Genomic DNA, 21,795 nt, shown 5'->3' on the forward strand with positions numbered 1-21,795 from the left:
AGAAATTTCTGAAAAAAACTCAGCAGGTCTGGCAGCATCTGTGGACAGAAAGCAGAGTTAACATTTTGGCGAAAGTGAGAACTGCAGATGCTGGAGATTAGAGTTGAGAATGTGGTGCTGGAAAAGCACAGCAGGTCAGGCAGCATCTGAGAAGCAGGAAAATCGACATTTCGGGCAAAAGCTCTTCATCAGGAATCTAGTGACCCTTCCTGAGAATGGACATCCAAATATATATAAATCCCAACATATCCAAAACTTTTCAAGGAATTAAGTATCTTCTCTTGCAATTACTGGAATTATAATTCAGTCGTTTCCAAATATTAACAAACAAGAATCTGAAATCAGAACAAATTGGCAATAAGATCTTTATTGCACAGATTCTTACAAGTTTCTTTTTAATGTACCAGGGTTCACTAACGTAACTACTGTCTCAGGCTTTCCTTAGAGAGTGTTTTACTTAAGAAGACACAATCTTACAGTGTCTCTTCACAAAGGTTAGAAGAGTATGGATTGCACTGTTGTCCTGGTTCCATCATTTATTCTGCTTTTGTTTCTGCCTCCCCTTCTTCTGCCGACTTTGTTGCAGGTGTCGCCTCTTCTGGGGTTGTTGCTCTTGGAGACGGTGCTGTTGGTGATTTCGATTCTGGCGATGCTTGTGGTGATTTTTGTTTTGGCTCTTGTTCTCCTCGGGTTTGTTTCTCATCCTCTTTGTTCATAACATCAGCAAGTGATTTAATGCTGTCTATCAGACCATCCATCTTGCTCCCCAACGCATCAATTCTACAGTTTACCCTTTTGAAGCCTTTGTCAACAATTGTAGGCAACTCCTGCTCATTCGCCTCAGAAACATTTTCTTCTCTAGGGCATGACTCATCTTCCTCAGTTTTCTTCGTCTCTTCAGTCTTTGCAGCCTCTTCTGTTTTTGAAGAAATTTCTTCTACAGGGCAAGACTCCTCTGCTGCAGCCTCTTCTGTTTTTGAAAGTTCTTCCAGAGGGCAAGACTCACCTTCCTCAGATGCCTTCTTCTGTGCTGCAGCTGCTCCTGTTTTTTCTTCTCCAGGGCAAGTGTCATCCGTTTCTCCTGTCTTCTCTTCTGCTGTTTGTGAAGAACTTTCTTCTACAGGGCAAGATTCATCTTGATCTGTTGTCTTCCCCTCTGAGCTCTCATCTTTACGCATTATAGAGTAGATTGGGCAGCTTTCATCAATCTTTTCAGAGTCCTGGATACCTACATTAGAAAATAAAGGCCACAAATTGAGTGAAATTAATAACAACTGAGCCTTTAAGTCCATAAATATAGGAGCAGACTTCCAGGTCATCGAGCAAACTCACAACCTGAATATAGGAGGAGAATTAGGCCATTAAACACATCGAGTTTGCTCTAATATTCGATCATGGCCGATACAATTCTCAATCCCATTCTCTTGCCTTCTCCTTATAACTCTTGATCTCTTTACCAATCAAGAACCTCTCTCTCTATATATTAAATACACTCAATGATTTGGCCTCCATAGCCCCCTGCAGCAATGAGTTCCAGATTAATCACCTTCTGGCTGAAGAAATTCCTCCTCATCTTAGTTCTAAAGGGTTGGCCTTTCACACTGAGGCGATGCCCTCGGGTCATAATCTCTTCTACTAGTGAAAACATCTCTATGTCCACTCTATCTGGACTTCTCAGTATTCTGTAAGTTACAATGAGATCCCACCTTATCTTCCTAATCTCCATTGAGTACAGACCCAGAGTCCTCAACTGCTCTTCATATGACAGGCCCTTCATCCTGGGATCATTCTTATAAACCTTGTCTGGATCCCTCCAACACTAGCACATCCTTCCTTATGTATAGGGACAAAACTGCTCACAATATTCCAAGTATAGACTGACAAGAGCCTTATAAAGCCCCAGCTGTACATCTCTGCTATTAAAAAAAAGAGCTGCGAATGCTGAAAATCAGAAACAAAAAAGAAACTGCTGGAAAAACTCAGCAGGTTTGAAGAAGGATCACTGGACCCGAAATGTTAACTCTACTTTGGCTGCCAGACCTGCTGAGGTTTTCCAGCAATTTCTGTTTTTTTTAATCTCTGCTCTTGTATTCTAGCCCTCTTGAAATGAATGCTAAAATTACATTTGCCTTCCTAACTGCCATCTGAGCCAGCATTTTAAGAGAATCCTAAATCAGGATTCCCAAGCCTTTGTGCTTCAGATTTCCAAACCTTTTCCCTATTTAGAAAATATTCTATGCCTCTATTCTTCCTACCGTGTTGCATAACCTTACACTTTCCCACATTATACTCCATTTGCCACTTCTTTGCCCAATCTCCCAGCATGCCCAAGCCCTTCTGCAGCCTCTCTCGTTTCCTCAATACTACCTGTCCCTCCACTTATCTTTGTGACATCTACAAACTTAGCAACAATGCCCTCAGTTCCTTTGTCCAGATTGTCAATGTATAACATGAATAGTTTTGGTCTCAACACTGACCCCTGCGGAACTCCACTAGTCACTGGCTGCCATCCTGAAAAAGATCCCTTTATTCCCACTGTCTGTCTTCTGCCAGTCAGCCAATCTTCTATTCATGTCAGTACTTGCTTATTATTTAGCAGCCTCCTGTGCAGTAGCTTGTCAAAGAAGTTTTTCTTACAAATATTTGAAAAGAATCTTTAATGTAACATTTCACTTGAGGTCAGTTAGACTCTGAAATCTTAGATGAATTGATATGATAGAGATAGGAACAGGGCTAGGCTATTTGATCCCTGAAACTACTCTGACATTTAAGATGATCATGGCTGATCTAATCATAATCTCAACTTCATCTTTGCACCTACCTCTCAAAAGTTTTTCCCACCTTACCTCTCAAGAATCTATCCACCACTGCCTTAAAAATACTTTGAAAAAGAGGTTTCCAAAGTCTTTATCTGTAAGACCATAAGCACAGAAGAAATATGCCATTTGGCCCATTGAGTTAATTCTGCCATTCAGTGAGATCCTCAACTCCATTTTCCTTCCTTATCCTATAACCTTTAACTCCCTTAATGATTAGAAATCTGTCCATTACAAGCATCTTAACACCCTCGAGAATAATTTCTCCTTATCTCTGTCTTACACGGGCATTCTCTTATTAAAACAATGACTCCTCGTTGTCAGTTCTTCTATCAAAAGAAACATCATTTTAAACTTCACCCTGTCAACCCCCAAGGACCTTAAATGTTTCAATCAAGTCACCTCTTATTCTTGTGAACGCCAATGGATGTAAGCACAGCAAGTCCAACCTTTCCTCTCAAGAAAACATGGCTATTTCAGGCACTGTATTAGCATTTTAGTCTTATTGCTGTTAACTTTTTTTTAAAGATATGGAATTGATTGCTCATTCCTAATTCCCAAGAGTCAACCATGTTTGACTTTCGAGTGACATGTAAGCGAGACCAGGTAGGACCAACAAAGAAAATTTATAGCCCAGGAACAGGCCCTTCAGCCCTCCAAACCTGAGCCGATCCAAATCCACTGTCTAAACCTATCGTCCAATTCCTCTGCTCCCCACCTATTCATGTATCTGTCCAGACGCACCTTAAATGAATCTACTGTGCCTGCCTCTATCACCTCTGCTGGCAACGCGTTCCAGCCACCTACCACCCTCTATGTTAAGTACTTGCTGTTTATATCCCCCTTAAACTTTTCTCCTCTCACCTTGAACGTGTGACCTCTTGTTATTGAATCCCTCACCCTGGGAAAAAAAAAGCTTATTTCCATCTACCCTGTCTATACCCTTCATGATTTTGTGGACCTCAATTAGGTCCACCCTCAATCTCCCCTTTTCTAATGGAAATAATTCTAAACTACTCAACCTCTCTTCATAGCTAGCACCTTCCATACCAGGCAACATTCTCTTAAACCTTCTCTGCACCCTCTCCAAAACATACACATCCTTTTGGTAATGTGGCGACCAGAACTGTACATAGTATTCTAAATGCGGCCGAACCAATGTCTTGTGCAATTTTAATATGACCTGCCAGCTCTTATACTCAATACCCTGTCTGATGAAGGCAAGCATACCATATGCCTTCTTGACCACTCTATCCATCTGTGCAGCCACCTTCAGAGTACAATGGACCTGAACTCCCAGATCTCTCTGCTCATCAACGTTTCCCAAGGCTCTTCCATTTACAGTATAGTTCATTCTGGAATTAGACTTTCCAAAATGCATCACCTCACATTTGCCTGAATTGAACTCCATCTGCCACTTCTCCACCCAACTCTCCAGTCTATTTTCCCCTGTATTCTTTGACAGTCCCCAATGCTTTCTGCTACTCCACCAATCTTCATGTCATCTGCAAACTTACTGATCAGAACAACAATGCCCTCTTCCAGGTCACTGATGTATATTACAAACAACAGTGGCCCCAGCACTGATCCCTGTGGAACCCCACTGGTCACCTTTCTCCATTTCGAGAAACTCACTTCAACTACTACTCTCTGTCTCCTGTTGCTCAACCAGTTCTTTATCCACCTAGCTAGAACAGCCTGCACACCATGTGACTTCATTTTCTCCATTAGTTTATCATAGGGAACTTTATCAAACGCCTTACTAAAGTCCATGTATATGACATCTGCAGCCCTTCCTTCATCTATCAACTTGGTCACTTCCTCAAAGAACTCTATTATGTTGGTAAGTCTTCCCCGCAAAAAAACATGTTGCCTATCACTGATAAGCCCATTCTGTTCCAAATATAAATAGATTATATACCTCAATACCTTCTCCAGCAACTTTCCCACCACTGACACCAGGCTCACTGGTCTGTAGTTATCTGGAATATCCCTACTACCCTTCTTGTACAGGGTGACAACATGAGCAACCTACCAGTTCTCTGGCACTTCACCTGTGTTTAAGGATGCTACAAAGATATCTGTCAGGTCCCCAGCTATTTCCTCCCTTGCCTCCCTCAGCAACTTAGGATAGATCCCATCCGGTTCTGGGATTTATCCACCTTAATATCCTTTAGCCTACCCAAAACATCTTCCCTCCTTATGTCAACGTGATCCAGAGTAAACGAACTTGTATCTCTAATCTCAGCATTCGCTATCTCCCGTTCCTCAGTGAACACTGACGCAAAGTAATCATTGAGAATCTCACCCATTTTCTCAGGTTCGACACAACCTTCCTTCCTTATTCTTCAGTGGACCAACCCTTTTTCTGGTTACCCTCTTGCTTATTATATAAGAATAAAAGGCCTTGGGATTCTCCTTAATTCTGCTCACTAAAGTTATTTCATGACCCCTTTTAGCCAGTTTGATTCCTCGTTTAAAATTGGTCCTACTCTTCCTATATTCCTCCAAGGCCCGTTCTGTTCTTAGCTACCTGGACCTTTTCCTCTTGGCTAGTCCTAATTTAATCCTAACTGTTCAATTCTTTTTTTCATCAGAGCCTCTTTTCCAGTTCTGTCAAGGTCATCGATGCCAGTATGGGTGATGACAACTTGATCCCTACCCTCGCAACCCAAGTTCCTCCCCAGCCCTAAGTACATGTACTTAATCCTGACAACAGCCTGCCAACATAACCTTTGATACAAAGTACATTTTTACTGTCTCCAGAGCAAGTACGTCCTTCCTGTAATGTGATGACCAAACTGTGCACAAAACCCCAGCTTTGGTCTAACCAGCATATTATGTAGTTCCAGCACTACATTCTAACTTTTGCATTTAGTACTTCACTCAGTGAAGAAAAGTTTAACTTCTGTTGTGGGGAAACTTTGAGAAACAATTATTTTGGACAGAATTACTAATCACTCGGAAAAAAAGTAAGTTGATTAGGAAGAGTCAGCCCAGATTTCTAAAGAGGAAATCACATTTAATTAACTTGCTGGAGTCTTTTGAAGAAATAAAAGAGAGGCTTGATCAAAGTAACATTATTGATTTAGTATACATGGATTCCCAGAATACATTTGATACAGTGCCACACAAGACTTGTAAGGGAAGTTATACGTCATGGTATAAAAGGGACAACAGCAACTTGGATACAAATTGGCTGAGTGATAGGAAGCAGGGAGTAATGGTCAATGGACTTTTTTTGGGCTGGAGGAAGGTTTGTAGTGGAGTTCCTCAGGTGTCTGTGCTCCGACCCTTGTTTTTCCTGATATTGTTAATGATCTGGATCATGGTTTGCAGAGGAAAACTTCGAGGCTGCGGATAAACTTGGAAGAATTGTAAACTGTGAGAAGGACTCCAGTGCAGAACTCCAAAAGGATGTTAACAAGTTGGTGGAGTGTATCAGATAGTCGAAAGATGAGAGTCAATGCAGAGATGTATGAGGTGATTCACTAATGTAAAATAAGTATTACAATTCTGAAGAGGGTGCAAGACACGAAGGTCCTAGGTATATATAGTCCTTGTCTTCCTCCCTTCACCCAGGACATCCTCACTACCACCAGCCATGCCCTGATCCCAAAACTGCGTAGATGCGGAAAATAGCCTCATCAATGAAACACGACAACAAATCTTATTCACGAGTGCATGTACAAGCATCTCCCTAGATCATATTGTGCATGCTTCTTGGTGTCAGCAAATGCAGGCTATTGAGAAATCCAGTCATTTGTTCAAAATAATAATCATGTTTCAGAAACATGAGGACTAAGCAGGGAAGCTGCTGTCTCTTCAGGTGGCTTCCTTTCCACTAATTCCAACCACAAACAATTCTCTAACCTACACATTTTTAATTAATGGCCATCTTTTAATGAACACTCAGATGGTATTTGAGAAGTGACTTCTTGCAATTACCTATAGATAAATCACAGGATTTCCAAGAAGCCTTGTTTAAAAAAAAATCCAATGTCTCAAAGGTATTTCCTAACGCTCAACAAAAATATATTTTTGTCAAAAAGAAGGATGAGATGATAACAATCTACCCATGATTTACAAAAGCAATCAAGGAGTGTGTCCAATCAAAAATCACACGCAAAGTGGTAAAAGTTAGGTAGGGTTAAAGGTTGGAAATATTTTAGAAACTGACAGCAGATTGACTACAAAGCTAATAAAGAGGGAGAAAACTAATTCTGAAAAATCAGTTGGCAAGAAATATTAAAACAAACAGCAAGAGCATTTACAGATCTATAAAAAAAACTAACTAAATTGAATGTAGGAGCTTTGGAGGATGTGACTAGAGAACTGATAACGAGGAACAGAGAAATAGCAGATATTTTAAATCAATATTTTGCATCAATTTTCATACAAGTTTCAGAGATATCAGACAAGCAAGATGCTAACAGGAGGAAAGTCTTTTACAGTCTCTCTCTTTCAAGGGACAAGTCATTACAGCATAGGTACATCTCTTTGAGGTGGCGACCAAACAGGTGGATGAGGGTAAAGTGTTTGATTAGGTTCCCCATAGTAGGCTATTGCACAAAATACAGAGGCACAGAGGGCGATTTATTGGTTTGGTTCAGAAATTGGCTAGCTGTAAAAAGATAGAGTGTGGCGGTTGATGGGAAATGTTCATTCTGGAGTTCAGTTAATAGTGGTGTACCGCGAGGATCTGTTTTGGGGCGACTGCTGTTTGTCATTTTTATAAATGACCTGGATGAGGGCATAGAAGGATGGGTTGGTAAATTTGCAGATGACACTAAAGTCAGTGGAGTTGTGGACAGTGCGGAAGGATGTTGCAGGTTACAGAGGAGCATAGATAAGCTGCAGAGTTGGTCTGAGAGGGGGCAAACAGAGTTTCATGTGGAAAAGTGAGAGATGATTCACTTTGGAAGGAGCAAGGGAGAATACAGAGTATTGGACTAATGGTAAAATTCTTGGTAGTGTGGATGAGCACAGAGATCCCGGTGTCCATGTGCATAGATCCCTGCAAGTTACCACTCAGGTTGATAGAGTTGTTAAGAAGGCATACGGTGTGTTAGCTTTTATTGGTAGAGGGACTGAGTTTTGGAGCCACGAGGTCATGTTGCAGCTGTACAAAACTCTGGTGTAGCTGCACTTGGCAGTATTGCATACAACTTTGGTCACCGCATTATAGGAAGGATGTGGAAGCATTGGAAAGGGTACAGAGGAGATTACTAGGATGTTGCCTCATGATGGGAAGGTCTTATGAGGAAAGTCTAAGGGATTTGTGGCTGTTTTCATTAGAGAGGAGGTTAAGAGGTGACTTAATAGAGGCATACAAGATGATCAGAGGATTAGACAGGGTGGACAATGAGAGCCCTTTTCCTTGGATGGTGATGGCACGTAGCTTTAAATTGAGGGGTAATTGATATAGGACAGATGTCAGAGGTAGGTTCTTTACTCAGAGAGTAGTAAGGGCATGGAATGCCCTGCCTGCAACAGTAGTGGACTCACCAACATTAAGGGCATTTAAATGGTTATTGGATAAACATATGGATGACAATGGAATAGTGTAGGTCAGATGAGCTTTAGATTGGTTTCAAAGGTTGGCGCAACATTGAGGGACAAAGGGCCTGTACTGCACTGTAATGTTCTATGTTCTAACAGACCCTTTGGTCCAACCAGTTCATGAGACAGAAGGCAGACAAGTTGCCAGAACTGGATTGCCTGCACAAAATGGTTTTAAAGGAGGTGGCTGCAGATAGCACAGGCATTGGTTGAAATATTCCAGAATTCAATGGGTTCTGAAGGGTTCCAGTAGATTTGAAAACTGCTAATGTACCCTAATGCCCATGTTCAAGAAGAAAGAGAAACAGAAAGTAGTGAACTATCATCCAGTTAGCTGAAAATCTCCCAGTGGGAAAATGATAGCATGCATTATTAAAGAAGAAATAGCAGAACATTTGGAAAAGCTGAATATAATCAAATGGAGTCAAAATGGTTTTGTGGAAGGAAGTTTGACAGATTTGATCTGAGATTTTGATGATATAACAAATTGAGTTGTAAATGACAACTGGTAGATATAGTGTATTTGGATTTTGAGAAGGCATTCGATACATTACAACATTAAAGGTTATTATATAAGACAGGAGCTCACCCTGTTGGGGGTAGTGCATCAGCATGGACTGAGGTAGGTTAATACACAGAAGACAAAGCATTAGGACTATTGGGTCTTTTTCAGGTTAGAAAGACATAACCTGTGGAGTGCTGCAAGGATCAGCCCTGGGGGCCACAATTATTTAATGTCTACATTAATAACTTAGAGGAGGGGGCAGAATATCCAAATTTGATGATGACACAAAAAGTAGGGGAGGGAGTCTTGAGATGGAGATATAAGGAATCTGCAAGGAAACAGAGAGGAAAAGTGATTGAGCAACATCTTTCATGATGGAGTTTAACATAGGGGAATGTAAGATCATCTATTTTGGTAGAAGAATCGAAATGCAGATTATTATCCAATAGAAAGAGATTCCAAAAATACAACACAGAGGAATCTGGACAATTTCATGCATGAAACACAAAGATTAGATGCAACAACTAATTAAGAGAGTAAATGCAATTTTAGCCTTTATTGCTAAGGAACTGGAGTTTAAAAATAGAGAAGTCTTGTTCAATTGTATAGGTCAGTAAGGTTGCATCTGAAATACTATGTGCAGTATTGGCCCCCATGTTTAAGAAAGGAAGTAATGGAGGCAGTTCAAAGGAGATTCATTAGGTTGATTCCTGGAAGGAACGAGTTGACTTATCAAGAATAGCTAAACAGGTTCATTATTCATCTGAATTTAGAAGAATGAAGGGTCATAAGACCATAAGACATAGGAGCAGAAGTAAGGCCATTCGGCCCATCGAGTCCACTCCGCCATTTAATCATGGCTGATGGGCATTTCAACTCCACTTACCCGCATTTTCCCCGTAGCCCTTAATTCCTTGTGACATCAAGAATTTATCAATTTCTGCCTTGAAGACATTTAACGTCCCAGTCTCCACTGCACTCTGTGGCAATGAATTCCACAGGCCCACCACTCTCTGGCTGAAGAAATGTCTCCGCATTTCTGTTCTGAATTTACCCCCTCTAATTCTAAGGCTGAGTCTACGGGTCCTAGTCTCCTCACCTAACGGAAACAATTTCCTAGCATCCACCCTTTCCAAGCCATGTATTATCTTGTAAGTTTCTATTAGATCTCCCCTTAATCTTCTAAACTCCAATGAATACAATCCCAGGATCCTCAGCCGTTCCTCGTATGTTAGACCTAAACATGATCTTATTGGAACATCCAAGATTCTGAGGTAGCTTGACAGGGTAGATTTTAAGATGATGTTTCTGGTAGTGGGGGAATCTCACCTAGGTCTGAAAATGTGTTGCTGGAAAAGCGCAGCAGGTCAGGCAGCATCCAAGGAGCAGGAGAATCGACGTTTCGGGCATGAGCCCTTCTTCAGGAATGGGCTTATGCCCAAAACGTCGATTCTCCTGCTCCTTGGATGCTGCCTGACCTGCTGCGATTTTCCAGCAACACATTTTCAGCTCTGATCTCCAGTATCTGCAGTCCTCACTTTCTCCTAGAATCGCACCTCGGGTACATAGTTACAGAATAAGGGGACACTCAATTAAAACTGAGATGCAAAAGAATTTCTTCTCTCAGAATTCTCTACCACAGAGATCTGTGGAGGCTGGATCACTGAAAATAGTAAAGAGGTAGAAATATCACAAATATCTATCTGGGTAAAAACAAGGACTGCAGATGCTAGAAACCAGAGTCTAGATTAGAGTGGTGCTGGAAAAGCACAGCAGCTCAGGCAGCATCCGAGGAGCAGGAAAATCGACGTTTTGAGCAAAAGCCCTTCATCAGGAATAGAGCTTCAGGACATGGTTGAAGAGCTTCAGTGCAGAGGAGATGACTGGGGGTTGCAGTGAGAGAGAGACAGACTCACTGAGATTCTTGTAGAGAGAGAAGGAAAACTTCTTCAAGGCAGGCATCCTTGCAAGAGGATCTATCTACCTGCTGTACCTACATACTAGTTTTCTATGATTCATGCACAAGAACACCCAGATCTCTCTCTACTGAAGCACTCTTTAAGTTTATCTGTATTTACATAATAAATTGCCTCTCTATTGTTCTGACCAAAATGGATAACCTCATACCCACATTAAACTTCATCTACCAGATTTTGACCAATTCAACTTTCCAGATGTACTTGTAAATTTCTATTTCTTCATTGCAATTTACTTCCACCATCTATTTTAGTATAATTTGCAAATTTGGCTATAGTATCTTCATCCCTACATCCAAATTGTTTCAGTAATTTCAAAGTCTTATTTCTAATCATTTCATTAGAACAAAAATATTTAATCCTCTTATATTCAGTCCTGTTGTGAATGCAATTCTTTCACCATTTTTCCTAATTTTACATTAAATACCAAAGTTGCTACAAAGGAATAACATGCCAACTGTTTGAAGAAACCATAATTGCTTTAGACTGATTTTCAGCCTACCATGCAATCAAAATGGAAGGGAGGAGCCTCAGATGGTTTCAACATCCAGACCCAAAGAACATGTCATTGTCACTTCCACTAACGAAGTGGCCTTAAAGTCATCAGGAAGCAGCTACACGACCATTAAAATCCGATGGCTAGAGGATGCTACTGGGGAGCAGAGGAAATGAATTTCAGCACTGTCTTTTATGGGGTGGGGCTATCCAACAAAGATTGTGTTTGCAGAAGATGTGGAAAATCCACTGCAGAAAGATGCAAATATTTCTTTCTGAAGTCGAAGAGCATACATGGTCCACCAAGACTCTTGAAAAAATATTCTGAAAACATACCCATTTGATCCTGGATTCATTATATCATAGAGAAATCTTTATTTAGATTTCAGGATGCTGATACAGTTGGGCACCAGTGGAATCACTGGAGTTCCATCAACTTATTTAAATGCTGTTGTCATTTTCCCTAAAGTTACATTAAACTATAAATTTGCATCTGAAGAATAATGGGTGAAACTGTTAGGAAAAGCTGCATGAACAGCAAAATCAATGAAATCAATTTTAACTTAGACATGAGTGCAGCTTTGGGTGAGTGTCCATGTGCGTTGCAATTAAAAACTGGCATTGGCTAGCTCAGGAAAGTTATTACTGGATAAGGTTAGGTTTCAATGGTCTACAAAAGGACATGAATCACTTTTCCTATTTTCAACTCTCATGCTCAAAACTTCTTATCAAATCTTTTATTCTTCATCTAATTTGCATTTTCCTTACCAGCATCTCCTTCACAAGTGGCTGATGGTTTTTCCTTTGCTTCTCCTTCTCCCCCACATACAGAATCTGTAGAGCTTTGACAAGAAGCGTCTTCCTCAGAGGGAGGAGCAGGTGATGCTGCCTCAACCTTTTTGCCCTTTGATGCAGTACCATCAGCAGAGCATACACCAGCATCATCTTTAGATTGAGTACTGCCTGTTTCAGGTTCATCCCTAAAGTGTATTTCTGATACTCGATGAATGGTAGATTCATGATACACAGTTATGGGCTCAAGACAAGTTGATGAATCACTATAGTTCACAATGCAACATTTTGTAGAAAGATGCATGTAAATGGGCCTGTTGGTGGGTAATGTGTCACCATTACCTCCACCAGGACTTGGTGCAGCCTTACACATGCTATTTTGTGGACTAAATGTTGTAGAAGGATCAGTAGATGCACCATATGCAGATGATGGGGCTTTATACAAACACTGCAGTGTAGGATCTTGGGGACTTCTTGAGTCCGGTTGAGAGGGTTTTTGGGAACACTCACTACAGACGGGACATGGATTAAATTCTTGCTGAGATGAGTCTTTTTTACAGAGGTCACATGAACATTCTTGACCAGTGGATGAGACATTGCTTTTTAAAGTAGCTGATGCCTTCTTACATTGACCACATGAAGGATCTTGACAACTAGATGAAGTCTTACCACTTGGAGCAGTTGATTTATCCTGGTCAGTAGATGAGGTTTTACACTGACCACATGAAGGATCTTGACAACTAGCTGAAGTCTTACCACTTGGAGCAGTTGATTTATCCTGGTCAGTAGATGAGGTTTTACACTGACCACATGAAGGATCTTGACAACCAGATGAAGCATTGCCACTTGGAGCAGTCGAATTATCTTGACGAGTAGATGATGTTTTCTTACATTGACTACATGAAGAATCTTGACAACTAGTTGAAGTCTTACCACTTGGAGCAGTTGAATTATCCTGACGAGTAGATGATGTTTTCTTACATTGACCGCATGAAGGATCTTGACAACTAGATGAAGCATTGCCACTTGGAGCAGTCGAATTATCTTGACGAGTAGATGATGTTTTCTTACATTGACCACATGAAGGATCTTGACAACTAGTTGAAGTCTTACCACTTGGCGCAGTTGAATTATCCTGACAAGTAGATGGTGTTTTACATTGACCACATGAAGGATCTTGACGACTAGATGAAGCACTGGTACTTTTAGTGGAAGAATAACCTTGACCAGATGATACTTTATTACATTGATCACATGCATGATCTTGACAACCAGATGAGGCAGTGGTACTCAAGTTAGTTGAATAATCTTGACGAGTAGATGACGTCTTCTTACATTGATCACATGAATGTTCTTGACAACTAGATGAGGCATTGCCACTTGCAGCAGATGAATAGTCTTGATGAGTAGATGACACCTTATTACATTGATCACATGCATGATCTTGACAACCAGATGAGGAATTGCCACTTGTAGCATTTGAATAATCTTGATGAGTAGATGACACCTTATTACATTGATTACATGCATGATCTTGACAACCAGATGAGGCATTGGTACTTGCAGCACTTGAATACTCTTGATGAGTAGATGACACCGGCTTACACTGTTCACATGAATGTCCTTGACAACCTCCAGATGAGGCACTGGTACTTGGAGCACTTGAATGTTCTTGATGCGTAGATGACACCCGATTACATTGATCACATGCATGATCTTGACAACTAGATGAAGCATTGGTACTTAGATTCGATGAATATTCTTGATGAGTAGATGACACCTTATTACATGCATCACATGCATGGTCTTGACAACCAGATGAAGCATTGGCACTGAGACCACTCGAATAATCCTGATGGGTGGATGACACCTTTCTACAATCATCACATGCATGACTTTGACAGCCAGATGAGGCATTGGTACTTAAACCAGATGAATAATCTTCATGAGTAGATGACACCTTATTGCATGCATCACATGCATGGTCTTGACAACCAGATGAGGCATTGGTGCTTAGAGCAGATGAATAATCTTCATGAGTAGAGGAAACTTTTCTACATGAATCACATCCAAGGTCTTGACAACCAGATGAGGCATTGGTGCTCAAACCAGATGAATAATCTTGATGAGTAGATGAAATCTTCTTGCATTGATCACATGAATGAGTTTCACAACTAGATGAGGTACTTGGGCCAGATGAACAATCCTGATGAGTAGAGGATACCTTTCTGCATTGATCACATGAATTGGCTTGACAACTGGATGAGGTCTCTTGATGTTTAGTTGACACATTCTTGCACTGACCACATGAGGGATCTTGACAACCAGATACAGTGTCACCACTCTGAGCAGGTGAAGCCTGTTGACAGGTTGAGGACTTTGTCTTACATTGACCACATGAAGAATTTTGACAACTAGATGAGGGATCACCACTTGGTGCAGATGAAGTCTGTTGACAGGTTGAGGACTTTGTCTTACATTGACCACATGAAGAATTTTGACAACTAGATGAGGGATCACCACTTGGTGCAGATGAAGTCTGTTGACAGGTTGAAGACTTCTTTTTACATTGACCACATGAAGAATTTTGACAACTAGATGAGGGATCACCACTTGGTGCAGATGAAGCCTGTTGACAGGTTGATGATGTCCTGCTACATTGATCACATGAATGTTCTTGACAACCAGATGAGTCATCACCCCCTGAAGCAGAAAACAACACCAGACAGGTAGATGACTTCTTTTTACATTGACTACATGATTCATCTTGACAACCAGATGAGACATCACCACTTGGAGCAGAAAATGATGCTTGACAGGTTGATGACTGTTTCTTACATTGATCACATGAATGTTCTCCACAAACAGGTGAGACACCACCACTTGGGGCCAAAGAATTTTGTTGACTGGTAGGTGATTTTTTTTTACATTGATCACATGAGTGCATTTCACAAACAGATGAAGGATCGCCCGTGGAAGCTGAAGAAAACTGTTGACAGGTGGACGACTGTTTCTTACATTGATCACATGAATGTTCTCCACAAACAGGTGAGACTTCACCACTTGGAGGACAAGATGATTGTTGACAGGTAGATGACTGTTTCTTACACTGACCACATGTAATTTCTCCACAAACAGGTGAGCCATCACCACTCGGAGCAGATGATGACAACTGACAGGTTGATGATTTCTTCTTACATACGTCACACGAATGCTCTTCACAAGTAGATAAAGCATCAGAACTTGGAGCAGATGATGACTGCTTCTTACATTGGTCACATGAATGTTCTTCACAAACAACTGAGATATTGCCACTTTGTGCCGATGAAGGTTTCTTACATTGATCACAAGAATGTTCTTCACAAACAGTCGCAGCATCGCCACATGGAGCAGATGAAGGCTTCTTACATAGATCACATGAATGGTCTTCGCAAACATTTGAAGCATCACCACATGGAGCAGATGAAGGCTTCTTACATAGATCACATGAATGGTCTTCGCAAACATTTGAAGCATCACCACATGGATCAGCCGAAGGCTTCTTACATAAATCACATGAATGGTCTTCGCAAACATTCGCAGCGTCACCACATGGATCAGCTGAAGGCTTCTTACATAAATCACATGAATGGTCTTCGCAAACATTCGCAGCGTCACCACATGGATCAGCTGAAGGCTTCTTACATAAATCACATGAATGGTCTTCGCAAACATTCGCAGCATCACCACATGGATCAGCTGAAGACTTCTTACATACATCACATGAATGGTCTTCGCAAACATTCGCAGCGTCACCACATGGATCAGCTGAAGGCTTCTTACATAGATCACATGAATGGTCTTCGCAAACATTCGTAGCATCACCACATGGATCAGCTGAAGACTTCTTACATACATCACATGAATGGTCTTCGCAAACATTCGCAGCGTCACCACATGGATCAGCTGAAGGCTTCTTACATAGATCACATGAATGGTCTTCGCAAACATTTGAAACGTCGCCACATGGTGCAGATGATTTCTTCTTACACTGGTCACATGAATGGTCTTCACAAACACTTGAGACATCACCACTTGGAGCAGACATTAACATTTGACGAGAAGATGACTTCTTCTTACATTGATCACATGAATGTTCTTCACAAACTGAGACATCGCCACATGGTGCAGATGACTTCTTCTTACATTGATCACATGAATGTTCTTCACAAACTGAGACATCGCCACATGGTGCAGATGACTTCTTCTTACATTGATCACATGAATGTTCTTCACAAACTGAGACATCGCCACATGGTGCAGATGACTTGTTCTTACATTGATCACATGAATGTTCTTGACAAACAGATGAAATCTCACTACTTGGAGCAGTTGCTAACTGTTGACACGAAGATGGTTTCTTACACTGATCACATGAATGTTCTTCACACACAGATATGATCTTACCACTTGCAGCATTTGCAGAGTGGCTTTTCTTTAATCCATCAAATGGTGTAGGTGTTGGAAGTCTCACACTTTCTTGTGGAACGGATGTACACACTAAAGTCTCTCCTGGAGCTAACTGATAAACAGGAGGGGACCTAGAATTATATTGAGGTGATATGGGCTGGTAAACAACTGGTGCCACATTTGAATATTGAGGTGGTACCCCTTGTTGATAGTAAGTTGCACTCTTAGACTCAAATGGAGATGGTATAGGTTGTGAATAAATAGGCGGAGCCTGATATTGAGGTGCCGTTGTTTGTTGGTAAACAGTTGGGGACTTCCTTTCATACTGATTTTCTGGAGGAGCAGGTGCCATTGGTTGTTGGTAAAATGATGGAGACCTCCTTTCATACTGCTCTTGAGAAGCAGGTGGTAACACAGTTTGTACTGTTTCCTGACAGACCTCTGAGGTTTTACTTCCATAACTAGCAGACATTGGTTCTGTATGAGTAGGTGAACACACATTTTCACGTAAAGAAGATTCAGCTACGGTCTTGGCTTCAGTTGAAGCATGTACATTTCCCTGATAAACAGGTGCTGGTTTTGCATCATATCCAGAGCGTACACCTTCTTGACGAACAGGTGAACTATATGCAAGAGGAACTGGTGCTTGACGAACAGGTTGTGCCATAATCACTGTTTCATATGGAATAGGAACACCATCTGTACGAATAGCTGGAGCCACAATCACGGGTTCAAATGGGCCAGGTATGCCTTCTTGATTATAATATGGAGCCCTAACGTAGGGATCATATGGAGCAGGAATGATTTCTTGATAATATGGAGCCCTAACCAAAGGCTCATATGGAACAGGTACAGCTTCATGGCGAACATATGGTGCTCTAATCATAGGATCATATGGAAGAGGTACAGCTTCATGACGAACATATGGTGCCCTAGAGAAATTCTCATGTGGACCGGATGCAGCTTCAGCTGGAGCTTCCTGCTGTGCACAAGGATCCTTAATTACAGGCACAGTTGGACAAGGTGCAGCATCATGACGAGTATCAGGGGTTTTCTCACAAAAGATTTTGGACAAAATTTCCTGATTAAAAAGTGAAGGGTCCTTAGCTAGTGATTTTAAATTTTGATCATCGGAGGTTGTTCGGTGTGCCTTTCCATCAATATTTATAGCTGTTATAATTTGTAAACAAAAAAATGAAAGTAATTTTAGTTAATGTAAACTAAAAGTCCATGTTAAATTTTTTTTATCAACATAATACACCTTTATTTACAGTGGTCCACTATACTATACATAAAACAATGGTGGGGTGAATTTCATAGAATTTACAGCACGAAACATACCACTATACTGGTTTGCACCGGTCTTTATGATCCACAAGAGCCAACTTCTCCTATTTCATCTTTTCCTATTAAAGTATCCTTCGACGTCTTTCCTCATGATGGCTTCCCTTAAATGCATCTCTGCTATTTGCCTCAAATGTTGAAAATTCCACAACCAGACTATTCCTTAGATAAGGTTTTCTCACTTTTCCCAGTATTTAGCAGTTTTCAATTAGCTTTATGGATGCATTTTTAATGGGGCAACCAGTACCAGTGCTCATATGTATTTAATAGGCTTTTGGTTAGTTTTGTTTGTTATTCTCAAACAGTTCTGTGTCATGATGCTACTACCTCTACTTACATATGGCTGCATGAAAATTCTGTGGATGAAATGTCCTGGACTTAGCACGCCAGTGCAGCTGGAACAAATTTCACTCATTATAATTAGGCATGTAATTGACAGATTCAGAAATTAAAAGCAGAATGAATTGTTCCTCAATATTTATTGGAGATGTATTTGTTTTTATTTCTACCTACAAAACACTTGCATATGTTTTTTGACTGTGTTTTGTTTTGGAGTGCCACAATGATCGGTGCTGGGCCCTCTACTTTTTGTCATTTACATAAATGATTTGGATGCGAGCATAAGAGGTACAGTTAGTAAGTTTACAGATGACACCAAAATTGGAGGTGTAGTGGACAGCAAAGAGGGTTACCTCAGATTACAACAGGATCCGGACCAGATGGGCCAATGGGCAGATGGACTTTAATTCAGATAAATGTGAGGTGCTGCATTTTGGGAAAGCAAATCTTAGCAGGATTTATATACTTAATGGTAAGGTCCTAGGGAGTGTTGCTGAACAAAGAGACCTTGGAGTGCAGGTTCACAGCTCCTTGAAAATGGAGTTCCAGGTAGATAGGATAGTGAAGAAGGCGTTTGGTATGCTTTCCTTTATTGGTCAGAGTATTGAGTACAGGAGTTGGGAGGTCATGTTGCGGCTGTACAGGACATTGGTTAGGCCACTGCTAGAATATTGCGTGCAATTCTGGTCTCCTTCCCATCAGAAAGATGTTGTGAAATTTGAAAGGGTTCAGAAAAGATTTACAAGGATGTTGCCAGGGTTGGAGGATTTGAGCTACAGGGATACGCTGAACAGGCTGGGGCTGTTTTCCCTGGAGCGTCAGAGGCTGAGGGGTGACCTTATAGAGGTTTACAAAATTATGAGGGGCATGGATAAGATAAATAGACAAAGTCTTTTCCCTGGGGTCGGGGAGTCCAGAACTAGAGGGCATAGCTTTAGGGTGAGAGGGGAAAGATATAAAAGAGACCTAAGGGGCAACTTTTTCACACAGAGGGTGGTACGTGTATGGAATGAGCTGCCAGAGGAAGTGGTGGAGGCTGGTACAATTGCAACATTTAAGAGGCATTTGGATGATATACGAATAGGAAGGGTTTGGAGGGATATGGGCCGGGTGCTGGCAGGTGGGACTATATTGGGTTGGGATATCTGGTCGGCATGGACGGGTTGACTGAAGGGTCTGTTTCCGTGCTGTACATCTCTATGACTCTATGACTGTTTCTCCGAAGGTCAGACTGCCAGCAGCAATTCAGACCCATTCTCCCTTCCCATTTAAGGTGCACTGAGGAGGAAGTATGATATTCTCTTATCAAAACCCATTCTGTGCTTCCTCTAGGTGGAGTGGTTGATTCCTTATGTTCTTCAGAAACCACCATTGGCTGCATTTCAAGATCGTTTTGCTGGTTTCACTTCCCACGGTCTGTCTACTCATATGGTGCCCTGAGGAGTAAGGCTAGATGCTTGATATCACTATCCTAAAAGACAACTGTGAACCTGGGTGGTTTTGTTTTCATCATCATTCTCTTTGTCATTAACTTTCTCTTCTTGTTGCCCATTGCAGTGGTGGATCTGCATGAAGAGAAGGTGTACCATCCTTCTTAAGATTGCAGAGACAGAGAAGGGATGAATTGTGTTGTTTGAAAATTCAGATGGATATCGGTTAAGAAGCTACCATCTTCAGCAGTTTTTAAATTCATTCATGGGATGTGGATGTCATTGGCAAAACCAGCATTTGCTCCCTATCTGCCCTTGAGAGAGTAGTGGCAAGTCCCACCTTGCACTATTGCAATCCATGTGGCAAAGCTGAGCAGTGGGTTCCTTATGGTCTGCGGAAGTGCCATGCCACTGAAGTGTCACGCTGTCTGACATTTGCCTCAAAGCAGCTGAGGATTTTTGGCTTCTCAGTAAGTTTTATGAAAACGGAGGTTGGCAAGTAACATAAACCAAGGGTTAGTAATATGATTTAAACGACATTGCCAGGAGAGTTGGACATATGCAGCACAATTCTTATTCAATCTGTCTGAAAGACTATGAAACAGTTGTATGCTCCTGGTGCTACTTTTGTAGCATCAGTCTTTATAACTACAGAAAGGTTAGAGGTCAGAAAGTAACTGAGAAGCCTATTATTGTCAACAAGAATGGTCTGAGGACAATTATTTTACTGTAAAAGGAAATAGTCTATTAGATCACATGACAAGTCACACAGGATGTGATAGAAAATTAACTTCTTAGTTTCCCTAAGTAAAACAGCTGGTCACTTAAGAATTTAATATTGTATTCACATACTCGATATTTGAACCCTTCCAATCAAATTTCTGTAACTATCAGAGTTATAAATGACATGCTATATGACTGTGATAAAGGTAAACGATCCTTCCCTGTCCTTGAGCCGTCTGGAACCACTGACATGGCAGCCCACACCATACTTCTCCCCAACACTCCACACCCGTTCAGTGGGATTGAATTGGACTTGCCTGGTTTCATTCTTATTTATCCGATCATAATCTTTATATAATGTGCTATGGCTTCTCTTCCTGTTTCTGTACAATTGCCTTTAGTGCTCTCCAATGATTTATCCCCAGCCCCCTATTTCTTATCTATATACTGCCCATTCAGTGACATAATCTAAATACATTATCAGTTCCTACACTCTGATGCTCTTCTAATATTCTCAATTTCGAGCTCTTTTATTTGTCATTTGTATATCATTTGGATGAGAATGTGGAAGGTAAGCAGTGGAAAAGTTCAAATTCTTTAAAGTTTGAATTACATATAGACATTGTGGTTAAAAAGGCATTTGACATGCTTGCCTTCATTACCAGTCCTTTAAGTATAGGAGTTGGAAAGTCAGGTTGAGGTTGAACAGGACTTTGGTCAGGATCAGTGGTGCTGGAAGAGCACAGCAATTCAGGCAGCATCCGAAGACAGGCAAAATCGACGTTTCGGGCAAAAGCCCTTCATCAGGAAGGGCTTTTGCCCGAAACGTCGATTTTGCCTGTCTTCGGATGCTGCCTGAATTGCTGTGCTCTTCCAGCACCACTGATCCAGAATCTGGTTTCCAGCATCTGCAGTCATTGTTTTTACCTCGTTGATTTTAACCCTACTGCGAATCCTCTTGCAAGGATGCCTGCCTTGAAGAAGTTTTCCTCCTCTCTCTACAAGAATCTCAGGGAGTCTCTCTCTCACTGCAACTCCCAGGACTTTGGTCAGGCCTCTTCTGGAATACTGTGTCCAGTTCTGGTCACCCAGTAAGAGAAAAGCTGGAAAGAGTTCAGAAAAGATTTACCAGGATGCTGCTGGGTATGAAAGGTTTGAGTTATAAAGAAAGGCAGGGTCTTGTTTCACTGGAGTGTTGGAGGTTGACAGGCAACTTGATAGAAGTTCATAAAATAATGGGAGGTATAGACAGAGTTAATGGTAGTTGTCTTTTCTGTAGGATGGGGGATTTCAAGACCAGAGGGCACATTTTTGAGGTAAGAGGAGAGAGAATTTTAAAAAATGCTACACAAAGTGGTTCGAGG

The 21,795-nt window shown here is 41.2% G+C and overlaps 1 protein-coding gene across 5 annotated transcripts in view; it reads right to left on the reverse strand.

Moving 5' to 3' along the window:
• Nucleotides 1-353: 353 nt before the first annotated feature.
• Nucleotides 354-21,795, reverse strand: part of LOC122548759 (uncharacterized) — a 70,792-nt gene continuing 49,350 nt past the window's right edge. For all 5 annotated transcript variants that reach the window (XM_087986752.1, XM_087986749.1, XM_087986750.1 and 2 more), the window contains 2 exons: nucleotides 12,123-17,765; nucleotides 354-1,228 (listed from right to left, as the gene is read on the reverse strand). In XM_087986752.1, coding sequence (XP_087842878.1) covers nucleotides 537-1,228; nucleotides 12,123-17,765 — 6,335 coding nt within the window. In that variant the 3' untranslated portion in view covers nucleotides 354-536. The remainder of the gene's footprint in view (nucleotides 1,229-12,122; nucleotides 17,766-21,795) is intronic.

Source organism: Chiloscyllium plagiosum, unplaced genomic scaffold (assembly GCF_037043375.1).
Source record: "Chiloscyllium plagiosum isolate Xiang-an unplaced genomic scaffold, Cpla_swu_hap1 HiC_scaffold_4, whole genome shotgun sequence".
NCBI lineage: Eukaryota > Metazoa > Chordata > Chondrichthyes > Orectolobiformes > Hemiscylliidae > Chiloscyllium > Chiloscyllium plagiosum.